The 12,731-nt window shown below is 39.7% G+C and overlaps 1 protein-coding gene across 2 annotated transcripts in view; it reads left to right on the plus strand.

The window, feature by feature from the left end:
• Positions 1-12,731, plus strand: part of slc2a4rg (SLC2A4 regulator) — a 35,995-nt gene that overhangs the window by 16,375 nt on the left and 6,889 nt on the right. For both annotated transcript variants that reach the window (XM_029507259.1, XM_029507260.1), the window contains exons 3-6: positions 6,114-6,214; positions 6,914-7,152; positions 10,195-10,295; positions 11,644-11,917. In XM_029507259.1, coding sequence (XP_029363119.1) covers positions 6,114-6,214; positions 6,914-7,152; positions 10,195-10,295; positions 11,644-11,917 — 715 coding nt within the window. The remainder of the gene's footprint in view (positions 1-6,113; positions 6,215-6,913; positions 7,153-10,194; positions 10,296-11,643; positions 11,918-12,731) is intronic.

Genomic DNA, 12,731 nt, shown 5'->3' on the forward strand with positions numbered 1-12,731 from the left:
GGACTGAATAGCTGTTGCTCTCACAGCCCACATTTAAGAGACAGCTCCTGCGTAACAGCCTCTCCCTCTCCAGGGGGTTCAGAGCCTGGGGACATACATAAGAGACAACATGTGCATCAACGGAACAGTATGAATTTTGAAGATGCTTGCACAGATGCACCATTGATGACCTTAGAGTGACAACAAAATTTGATTCAGAGTATCCTATTTACATCCATAGCTTTGACATACATTGTTCAAGGACGGCATGGTAGGAATCAAAACACGCCCAGATTCACCATCCAGATAGTGGATGGGGATCAAAGCTTCGCAGTATTCAGACCTGTATTCAAACCTGTGCAAGATCTAGGGGACTGTTTACTATTAGTCTTGACTGACCACCTACAGTGAGAGCATAGTGAGAGATCAACAGAAGCCGTTACATAATACAGAGGAGCTAAGGCACCGTGGTGGGTGACAGAGGGATGTGAGATGGAGAGCAGTGGGTGTTCTATTAATAGTCGGGTGGATGGGGCAGATGTCGAGCCTTCACAGCAGGCTGAAAATCATCAACAGCTTGATCAGTTATAATATCTCTATCAAGTTCTTACATTACCTTATTATGCAAGATATACCAGTTTGTCTTAACTGGACTTTCAGAAGCCTTTTTTATCTATGATTTAGCATACTATGGGATAACACACAACAGCTCGTCTTCATAAACTGCATTGACCTATTTTCTTTTAGACCAAATCAGGATCCTTTGATGTGTTAAGAAACAAGAAGGGAGCAATGGATATCAGGACACGTGATAGAAAAATTTATGGTTTAAAATTTTCTTGTGGTTTTGTGGTTACCATCTTTTCCTTTGTCAGACATCCTCACATTCTGTCTCTCTGAGGGACTAAACTTCAGTGATGTGAACATATTTTTTTTAGAAAAGAATAATGGAATGTTTTGTCTAAGGTAGTCTAGGTCAATGTCATGACAGTACCTTTATATTTGGTGTGCACATCTCTGCTGCTGTGTGCATTTGCGTTTGTGTTCAAAAGAGATAAAGGCATTCAGGTAAAAAAATTTATGAAATACCTTGTGTGTGTTGAATGTGTATCCAATCATGACTCAAGAGTGTTTTTTGAAAGTTTTTTTTTTTTATTCTTTAACAACCAAGGTCATGCATCAATCTTCATGCCAATTTGAGGGACAGAGCGCTTTCGACATAAAAAAACTGCCACATATGCTTATGCACACGTTTCACACAGAGGCGTAAAAACACGCCCCAGTGTCTCTTTTTGAGATGATTTTGGTAACATATTTGATAGGGAAGTAACATTTCACTCACATTACGATATGATATACGATACTGGGTTCGCAGACTGGGTTTTCACAGACTGAACTTGCACATAAATAATAATAGAAATGATTCCTTAAATTATTAAAAAAAAAAAAAACAAAACCTCAACATTTCTGAGAAGGTAAAAGCAAAACGCAAAATTTGCAATTAATGCATATTGTCGAAACACATATACATATAAATATATAAAAAGTACAAAACATATATTATTATCATTAACAAATTAAACTGAAATTTTCAGTACATCCTCCATTTCAAAAACACAGCATTGAACATAAAGTTACGTGACGTCAAACCAGTTAGCTCAAAAGTAGATTACTCCCTCTGCTGTGTTAAAAAAAAGAAAAGAAAAAAAAAAGGCATAATCTGTGGCACCTGCGACATAGCAAGTAGAGCAGGTGCCCCATAAATAGGAGCCTACAAGTGCTTCTTTGGAAAAGGTAGTTCGATTCCAGATGGTGTCATTGGCTGCATGTCATTCCCTATTCTTTCTGTGCCTTTCTCTCCCTCCACTCTTCAAGCTGTCCTATCAAATAAAGCCAGAGAAGGCCTATATGAGTCATCACACAATCTTTAATTGTCCCGCAATGCAATGTTACATCCCTAATACTGGATAGAAGCAATCACTTCCAGGATTCAGTGTACACCATTGAAAACTTGAGCAACCGTAATCATATTAGACGCCTTACAGCTTCAAATCGTCCTGATATACTCAGAGCAGTTAAATCCTAAAAGTCTTATCATCTACTGTACCTGGAGACTTGGGTGGTTCCTACAAAATGTTCATAGTTTGCTCTTTCACAAACAGTAAAAGCTTGGCGCAAGGTGGGGGGGGACAGTGAGACGTCATGTTCTGGTAAGTACAGCCTTAGTTTTGCCAAATAGGTGGAATGCACATCCTGAGAGGGGGAGTGATTTGATAAAGGTTTGGAAGAATAGAAGGGGAAAAAAAAACGGTCATGAAAGTCGATACGCATACCAATGAACGTGAAATTCTTAGCCATGTTTGTTGCCTGACTGCCCTCGTTTATTGAAATTGTTTTGTGTATTTTGTGGTAGTTGGTCCAGATTGCAACTGGGCTTTGCAATATGTTCTATAAACAGCCCAAACAGCCAGATCCTGGGGATTTCTTCTAGGCTGGTAACTAGAGCAGAGGTCCCATGTTAAATATAGAGGGAAGGCTACATCGTCTCCCCAACAACAGCAGAGAACCCACAATAGTACTGAGGGGGGTTGGTGCCAACCAGCAACATGGTGGCATCACATAACCATTTGCAGTATCAAAGTAATTTTTTATGTTGCAGTGCGGAAATCTAATGTTGGAAGTTTTAAAAATTGAAACCTTAAAATCATTACACAAAAATGCTCAGTCTGTGCCTGGACTCGTTTTGATTTACTGTACTTTGGATGAAATGATGGTACAAAGTTAACCTTTCAATGCACACAATACACGTGCTCCCATGTGATTGGACATAAATCACTTCCCCCCTTTTTAATCTCTTAGCTTGTTGTTTTTACTTGTATCTTGGCTCAAATGGCCAGTCTCTCATGTCTCTCATGTCTCTCATATCTCTCTCTCTCTCTCTCATTCTTGTGTATCATACCCTATTCTTTCTCTCTGTCTGTGTATGTGCCTGGGCCTGGCTTGTTGATTTAAGCTGGCCCATGTGTTATGCGGCTGCCTGAGGGGAGGGTTGTTGGCCCAGGCACAGCCAATACAAATGAAGGGAGGTAGGAAGGTTTGAGGGTGTGTGTCCTGAGTGAGCACAATTGAATGTGGGAGATAGGAAGTGTTTTTTGTGCTTATATTTATATATGCCAAGTGCTCCAGCCAGAAAGATCCACAAATGTTTGTTCTTGCTCATATATACATGAGTATAATGGGGCTTTCCCATTGAGGAATATTCCTGTCTCATAAAACCCATTTGTCAATGATGGGGTCTGTAAATTTGACGGTGCTGATTGTGAGTGGTGCCGCCACTGTACTTTAAATTCCTCAGTTACCGCAGAGTGAGTTTAATGTGCCTACACGTTCATCTGAATAAATTATGGAGGGCTGTTATGTTTATCATGCTATCATTAAATTTACTACATGCCATTAATATACTATGGTTAGACTGAAAAGTTCTTGTAAACATTTAAATTTGGACAGTCCAAAACCAAGACACCCAAAAACTCTTCTCACACACACACACACACACACACACACACACACTGACCAACTTTGTTGACTGCGATCGCTGCTCTCTGGTGGCCTCTTTCAGGGCGCTAAATAAAGCCAACCCAAGTTTAACCTTCTCCAAAATAAAGCCTTGCATAAGAAGATGCAGACAGATTTACTGTCGCATCAACGCAGTCTCCTCCTCCACTTGCATTAAGTTTAATAGCTCCATAGTTTTCTCACCAACAGTCAGACAAGAAGTGATAGCAGTAGAGTGTTTTGTCATTTACAGTGTCTGTGAGCACTGATGTGCTCATCAGAGTAAGCAGTGAACAGGCATGTCAGCACAGTTATCTGTGTAAATTGGTTTTATGATGGCTGTATATTCCCCCGATCTGCCTATGACTTTGTATAAAATTGATGTCATAGTCAATGTGATAGCGACAGTAAGAGTCAATCAACAATTGGCCCTCAGAGAAAGTCTGTTTATTGTATTCCACCCTTAACACATGCGCACACACACACACAGAACACACAAACACTCGTCCCAGATATAATGAAACTGCTGCGGAATATCATGGTTCTGCCGGGAAGCAGAGGAAGGAAAAAACTCAATGTCAGGAAATCAGGGTGGATTGGGGGGTGGTGTCATGGGTATTAATGGTGTGTGTGTGTGTGTGTGTGTGTGTGTGTGTGTGTGTGTGTGTGTGTGTGTGTGTGTGTGTGTGTGTGTGTGTGTGTGTGTGTGTGTGTGTGTGTGTGTGTGTGAGAGAGAGTGAGTGAAAGAGAAAGAAGAAAGAGAGTGAATTAGAAAGTTAAGTCTGGAATCAACTACGCTGTATATTCTTCCCATTTTTTGCACTTTTTTCCTGAACTTTCTCATATGCACGCATACACACACATGCACGCTCACATAAACATACCCAAACACATGTGTGTGTATGCTATTGGTATACCTTTAACACCACAGGCAGGCTTAATGGGAATATATCAGGATTACAAACACATATATTCTATATCTCCAAAGTCATGGTGACAACATGTTGTCCATATTGGCAACTAAATGAGAAAAACAGCAGAAAAAAATATTTATAATAGACAGAGGTCCATAAATCAAAAACCTGTCCCTAGCTGACCCTGCTTAGTGCTGGAAACAAGGCTAATGACTGAAACAGGACACAGCTAATCTTGTTATCTCTTTATCTCTTGTCCAAATTGTGTTCCTGTTTATGCATCTCTATGTGCATATGTGTATTACTAGTTTCTCCTTGCGGCATGTCTTCTGTTCTAGTTGTGTGGATATTATTCTTTGCACACTGTGATTATCTCCACACTGGTATTTTATAATTACACACAACTCTTTTGCCAATTGCCTGCATTGAGTGCGCACACACACACGCCACAGTAATGGTCAGATTCCTTGATATTACTTACATTCCTCTATATCTAACACATTCTCATCAGCGTGGGAGCTGACACTGAATCTTTTCTGTGCCACACAATGTTTTTAAATTTAGTCAACTCTGATAGTATGTCTGTGAGCAGGTACATGTGCACTTGTTTATTTAAAGTGTACTTTAATATGTGCTTGTGGACACAAGAGTAAAGTTTTTGTGTTTAAGTGTGTGTGTGTGTGTGTGTGTGTGTGTGTGTGTGTGTGTGTGTGTGTGAACTGAGACTTCGCAGTGGATCTCTGCCAGAGTTTAGGGCTTGGCTGAGAGAAAGCCTCAAACCAGTTTACTCTGGTTGTGTAGTGGAGAAGTCCGTGGGCGGGACAAGGATCTCTTAAAGCTGCAGACCATGTTCATCTCTGTGTATGAGTTTTTGTGTCTGTCTCTACTTTTGTCAGTACATGTGTGTTATTTTGTCCATTCATATGCTAACATTTCACAGTATTAGAAATGTATTTTGGACAATAGCACATGCTGCCCAACGAAGAGTTTGGGCATTTTACATGAGAATTTTATGTGTGTGCACAAGTGTGTGGGTGAGTTCTTGGCCATGCATTGAATAATTTTCCCTGTATTTCACTGTCAAGGACAACAAGAACAAAGGTGAACAAATCTGGGGAAGCAGAGACATTTGTGCTCCATTGCTGGACAGCACAAATTACTTTTGTGCTCAGTTATATTTTTACTATAATATGCAATGCCAAGGCGTACTCCTTGAGCCCAGTGTGTATGTATATGTGCACTTTGTCTGTGTGTGCGCTGCCAGTTCAAGTGGGCAGTATAAATAAAGTTTAAGCCCAGAGTGGACTGCTCAGCTTGTGGTGTACTTGTGGTGTGCAGAAAAGGGAGGAACACTCACCTCTCTCCCTCTGGTGATGTTGCAAAAGCTGTGCAGAAATACACCACATCCCTCTTCTCTTTTGAGGCTTTCCATTACACCCTCATACAAGCACACACTCACATATTGCAGATTTACTGTCAATGTAAACACAGGTCTACATGTGGACTGCTGCTTATAGGGGGTTTCTACTTTTCTCTGGGACAAGGCCAGGCTTCTCATAAAACCACTTTCCCTTACTTACATCAAAAATCAAAAGAACATGTTCCATAAATTATTATTATGTTTTAGATGCCTGTCTGGTCAATCTAGATTTGTGTGTTTTGTAGGAAGCCCTCAGGTCATGCTGATAAGGAGGTGATGGCAGCCACCGTCCTGACCTCGCTGTCCACATCCCCTTTGGTGCTCTACCCTACCAGTGCATCCACAGGTAACACTGCCACTTCACTGTCAGCTGCATCTAAACTCACACTAGCTGCTTCTTCAGTAGAAGCTACTCTATCAAATATGGGCTCATCTCTTGTATTAAACAAATCAAGGACATTTGCTTCAAATCATGCTAAGGGTTATTTTTACCCCGACAGAGACTGATATTTGAGGTAAGGTTTATTTAAAAGAAAATCTTGCTGAGGGCATGACGGTTGGAATCTTTGAATTCACCACTTAACTCAAATGTCATAGAGATATCTGCTATTCTAGGACTTCAACAATTCTGTAAAGTAGTACAGTAATCTTCATACACAAATTGACTATCGCTGCTTGTTCGTTTTAACTGTCAGTCATTTATATAGGAGGCAGTTGTAGAGATATAAAACGGATGTGTGGCATTACTCTGCTGAAATGTTTTTTTCTGTTGTGTCTCAGTCAAAAGGCAGGATGGGCCAATGTGATTATGGAGTCCTAAATGTTTAGTATTGGATATTGGCTTTATAAAAAAAAAAAAAGCCAAAGTGCATAGAAGATTTTGTGGGATAAGGCTTTAAAATATTATATGTCTAGTAGTCCTGCCTAGTGGATTGAAACTGTGTTGCGCGTGTTACATACATACATACATATACACATACATGTGTATATCTATGCTGTGTTTCTGTTAATCTGAGGCTAACCCTGTGTTTTCTTTAAACTGAAGTCCCAGAGCCAGCTAACAGGGCTTGGAAAGAAGTTCTGTCAGCTAGCTACAGCAGCTCCACCAGTGGAAACTGGAGCTGGGATGCCAGTGACCAATCGGTGCCCTCCACGCCATCTCCACCTCTGTCCAATGATACCAACAAGAACTTCCTGCTCTCGCCCCATGGTGATGACATTAGTGAGGATGTCACTGAGAGCACACACTTCATGTTTGAGGACCCCATACCTCGTAAACGAAAGGTAAAGATGGTGGACTCCTGTGATGTTCATGTCATGTTCTGCATTATATCTTGGAACAAGAAAAAAAATTATGCTAATTAAATCAGTTGTTTTATTTATTTTTAATTTGTCTTTTCTGCATTTCTGTGTGTTAAATCCCACAGGAAGCTCAACTTGCAATAATGTTATGTTGCACTTTTCACCTGCCATCCTGTTCTTACTGGACTTGATTTTGTTTGCAGTAAGACACAAAGCAGTGTAATACCTGTTTCATTTCCTGTGCACATCTAGTATATTTTCAGGATTATCATTTGCAATGAATGAATTAAATGAATGACAAGCAAAAAAGTCAAAATTAACATTTCCAAATGTGATTAATTAAGACCTCAATTGTTGTCTTTCTGCTTTGACAGGCTTTAGTTGATGTGTTGACATTCACAACCACCATGCAGTTTCTTGCTTGGCACAGCTGTGGTTTTGTGGTTATTACAGCAGCAGTCCTAGATGCCGTCCATTCCACTTTTAAATAAAAACAAAAGTTAAAACATGTCAGTAATACCTCAAGCTCCATGTTGTGGAAAATAACTCAGATATGCTTTTGTTATTTCTATGAAGTAGTAGCAAGGAGAGATTTTGAAAGACCCACAAGAAAATTTCTAAAAATACAAGCACCATGCAGTTTAACAGCCTCTGACATACAGCGTGTTGCTTTTTACTTGTGTGGATGATGGATTATGTTCTGTCTTTCACTTCTCCCCCTCTCATTTTTTTTTTTAACTAGAGCAACAGCCCAGAATGTCAAAATGCTTTAAATGGCAGGAAGCTTTTCTATCCCCTTTTCAGTCTTTTCAAGGGGAGAAGTGGGAAGGTTTAGTAAGAATGAAGGAGAGGAGGCAGACGGGGGAGGGATGATCAGCAGAAAGTAACAAAGGGTTCAAGGGATGCATGAAAATGAGGATAGTCATAGGGTGTACAGAAGGAGAATAGAATTGATGCTGAAGGTAGCAAAGGGAGTAGAAATGAATATCAATATATCCTCCAGCCATAAAGTGACAGAGGAGAGCTCATATACTGTACAACTGTGGGAGTTTGCAATTCAGCCTCTCTGCAGTGGGGCAGCAGTGAAGATTATTGAGCTGCTGAATATATGAAACCTTAAAGACCCCAAGGATGATGCTGCCAGAGACCTATGCCATATGATAGATAAGCAGACAGGAAATGAGGTAGGGTGAAACTAGGAGGAATTCAGACACACAAGTTCTATGGAAGAAGGCTAAAGCGTGAGCTAAATTGCTTTGTAGTCTGACATAGCTGATGCCAACCCAGAGGTCTAAACCCTCTATGAGCAGCAACCCCTTAGACTGTAGGCTGTTTGATTTTGTGCAGGCAGTGAGTTGAGAGGATTATTAAACATTGCAATCACCAGTTTTACTGTAACAACGTTAAGATGCAAGAAAAACGCTTAGAGAATTAAGTACTTTGTAATTGTTTGTGGGATTAAAGATTAGCTTTTCGGTGCAGTTCTTATTAGGAAGGTTGTTTCAAACAGCATGCTTGGAGATATGCATATAGCCAACACCATTCAATTAGTTTAATAGCATGTTGGTGTTGAATGCACTGAAAGGGAGTGACAGTCGGTGGGAAATAACTCACAGGAGCATCAGTGTAGAGGTAGGACAACCATTGATAGAAAAAAACTCTGACTTCTCTTGCTTTGTTTCCCTCTTTCCTGTTCCCTCCCTCCCCCTTTTCTTGCACTTCTTTCTCCAAAGGCTGTTAAAAGGTAATGAGAGTACACACCCACTGTCTTTCATTAGCTATGATGCAGGTCCCTGCCTGCTCATGTGACAGCTGCCAGCCACTGATGTGTGGAAGTAAAAAATTAGATTTAATTGAGATTTAAAAAAAAAAAACAAAACAAAACACCCACTCCATCACTTCATCCATCATGCTCTTTGTTTAATGTAAAATCAGATCTGAGGAGGATTAAATATAATGATCTCTTTCAAATGCTATTTCTCAAAGGTTAAAAAGAGGTCACACGCTTGATGACATGGCTGTCTGTGTTTGCATGGGGAAGTTTTTATGTACTGTATGTTGTCGATTGGATGACTGTACCTACCACCAGACAGTTTCCATTGCAACTGATCGTGCAGCAGAACGGGATTAAGATGGTGCATTTATTTTTCTTGTTATTGTGTCACTGAACCTGAAAGTACTGTGAAAGACAGAAGGGTGTTTTGTCCTCTCCTTGTTACTGTCTTTTTCTGTTTCTGTCTTTCTCTTTTGCTGCCTCTTTGTCTGAACTTGTCACAGCTCATGTCTCTAATAGTGCTCTACTGACAAATAGCATTTGGCCCTTGTAAGAGTGGCATTCAATCCCAGAAGAAAGCCTTTATTTTGACTTTGCTAGTTAATATCACCCAGTGGAGCATGAGAACACATGCTATGCAAATTGCAATGCTATGCAAAGTTTGCTTTCCCAACCCTGATCCTACTTATTAGTTTTCTGCAGTTCTAAGTTTAGGTTTATTAGTTTCTGTCACAGCTGACCGATTATCTTTTTGTATTGTTCATAACAATGTACAGGAGCAGAACTGAACCAAAGGCAGGTGATAGCATAAATGCACAGATGCTAAGTGGACATCATCCATAATTTTTTATCCATGCAAGGTTGCAAAGGGACTGGAGCCAATCCCAGCTGACATTAGGAGAGGGTGTGGTAAGGTCAGGACAGGTTGCAGACAGCACACAGACATAGCGAGACAAACAACTATTCACACTCACATTTGTGCCTACAGTACATTTAGAGTTAATGTAGTGTGCATGTCTTTGGGCTGTGGGAGGAAGCTGGGCAGAACCCACACTGGCACAAAGCTCATGCAAACCCAATGCGCTCCACAATCACATCACTGTGCTGCCCAAAGTGGACATCAGTTACTGTCAAATTTATTTGTTGCTTTGAAAATTTGTGACCGTTTCTCACTTTTTATGTAAGATTTAATGTCGTCTTCATAGGCAGCACCTGACCCGTGTTGGTTTTGGGTTGAATGTCTGTTTCAGAACTCCATGAAGGTGATGTTCAAGTGCTTGTGGAAGAACTGTGAAAAGGTCCTCAGCACCTCCTCAGGGATCCAGCGACACATCCGCACCGTCCACCTGGGGTGAGTTCACATATATTACAGATATACAGTAAAAAAAAAAAGTAAAAAGGATGCTAAATTTCAAATATTTTTAATGTATTACACTTACACAAACTCAACCACTCTGATAACAACGTTTCTTTGGATGTTGTTAGTGTCAAAAAAGTTTTTATTCATTTCGGTTGTTGTTTTTTATACCTTCTAATCATTTTGTCGATGTATTGTAATCCTGTCTGCTGATGTGGACAATGATGCAGATTTTAATAAAGACCTTCACATTATAGGTGTCATTTTAGTAATCCTTGTTCTCCAACCTCAGGTTAACTGTCTCCAAGCTGAATAGTGTAAATAGTTCTGCAAGAAAAGTGACGCACATCTGAGTGGTCACAGCTTGGATGCTGTCCACCTGCCTCCCTTTACTAACTGACTACCAGGCCTCTATGCATCGTATCTTGGAAATTTGATCAAACTTATTAGTTTCGTATTGTGAGGTTTTTATGAACCTAACATTAACAGACTAACATTAACTTTTTATACTCAGCAAGTTCATTAGAACTTAAAAAAAAATATTAATTTGTCACTCACTGTAACTCATTTGAGCTTGCATAGCATTTTAAAGTTAGAATGATTTTTCATTTTATAATAATTTCATACTAATCTCTTACTTGAAACTGGAGTTCTGTTGTTACTTTAAACATTAGCTGAACCTTTTTTAATTTTTGAAGAAAGAGGCTCTCTCACATCAGCAGCCTGTTTTTCTGAGGGACTCTGCTGTACACTGGCTTTTACTGCCCCCTGCTGTTTGGCAGAATAACAATTTGTTTTTACCCCTTTTTGGGTTGACTTAGCTGACAGCTCTGCCTGTTTATAGAATGGTCAGTGGTACTTAAATAAAATGGAAGATCACAGTCAAGGCTGCATTTTTTTGCAGTTTCTGAGCAAAGGTAATAAAAACAATTAATAAAATCATTATTAAGAATAAAACAATCATTTTAATGAAATAATTATATTTTAGTATTTGTTTAGGATACAGAAGTTTGTTTTCAATTTCTACAGAAATCTAGAGCTCACAGCCCTGAGCCATCAAATAAGAGATAATAGAGTAGAGAAAAGTGAGTAGAATTATTTCAGACACATCCAGTCAGTCTCAAGCAAAAATTAACCGTTGCTCTTGGTTTTCCCACATTAAGATGTGGCCAAGTGTTGACACAAGAGGCTGAAGATGATTATACATGATGGCAATTTACAACATAAGTGGCCAACAGAGTATTGCATCAACAAAACATCTGAGGGACAAGCACAATGAGAGCAGAAGTCTGAAGTCAGTGGAGTTTTTAATTGGTACTTCTTAACTTAATGTTTCCCACAGGCGAAACAGTGATTCGGACTACAGCGATGGAGAGGAGGACTTTTACTACTCAGAGATTGAGGTCAACATGGACAGCCTAACAGAGGGCCTGTCCAGCCTCACGCCCACCTCCCCAACCACAGCCGGTCCTCCGCCTGTCTTCCCGTCCCCACTCACCGATGTCCCTCACTCTGATCACATTAACATGAATGGCTCACAGACCCCTGCCCCAACACTGCTCAGTCAGTCAGCTCCCTCCACGCTCTGCCACATCCGCACTGACCATGCCTATCAGGTAACCTACACACACACTTCTAGAAAGATTTTTGGATACACACACTCAAACTACTAAATTAGATTTCTAAAGTGAACGCATTAAACTACTGCAATACAACGCAATACTATTGGAAACCAGGAAAAAACACAAAGCAGTCAATATATTACTGAGCTAAGAAGTGAATGTTGCAAAAAGCACTGAGATCAGGGTGAATTACTCCCACAAGAGTGTGGGAGTATATATCAGGGAGAGAAAGAGGAAAACTTTTTTGCAAACAGTAACATATTTGATATGAAGAATGTATTCAAATTATTTTGAGTTCAGAAAACTTTCAGCTATGGTATCTAATTTGGCTTAAATTCTTGCTTGCAACACTTTATCTGAAAAGCTTTAAAGCTACTTTAGTTCTCTATCTTCCTCTATGTCTACTTGTCTTTCTTCCTGTTTTCTCAAACCATAACCATTTTATGTGTTCTCCACACTTATTTGCCATTGGAGGTAAAAATGAAAGGTTTTTAGCTGGGAGAAGAATAAAACATTTAGTTCATTTAGTAAGTATAAATCAATATAAAATTCAGTCTTCCGCAGTGGTTGGAGTCAGTATTTAACTTGCAGTTGCTGTGTCTTGTTATGCATATGGAGAGACAAAACGTCTTCTTTTCTTTTTATATTTTATCCATTGCCGTACTCATGCTCTTCTGTTCGCTGCTAATCTCATCTGGCTGTTTTGCTATATCCAACAAGCACCTGTAAAACTTATCAGATTTTAATTTTTTTTGTAAGACAGATTTCTGTTTTAAGCAGTTTTGATTCTGTCTCATAATCAACCTTG

This window comes from Echeneis naucrates, chromosome 7, assembly GCF_900963305.1.
Source record: "Echeneis naucrates chromosome 7, fEcheNa1.1, whole genome shotgun sequence".
NCBI classification, from domain to species: Eukaryota; Metazoa; Chordata; class Actinopteri; order Carangiformes; family Echeneidae; genus Echeneis; species Echeneis naucrates.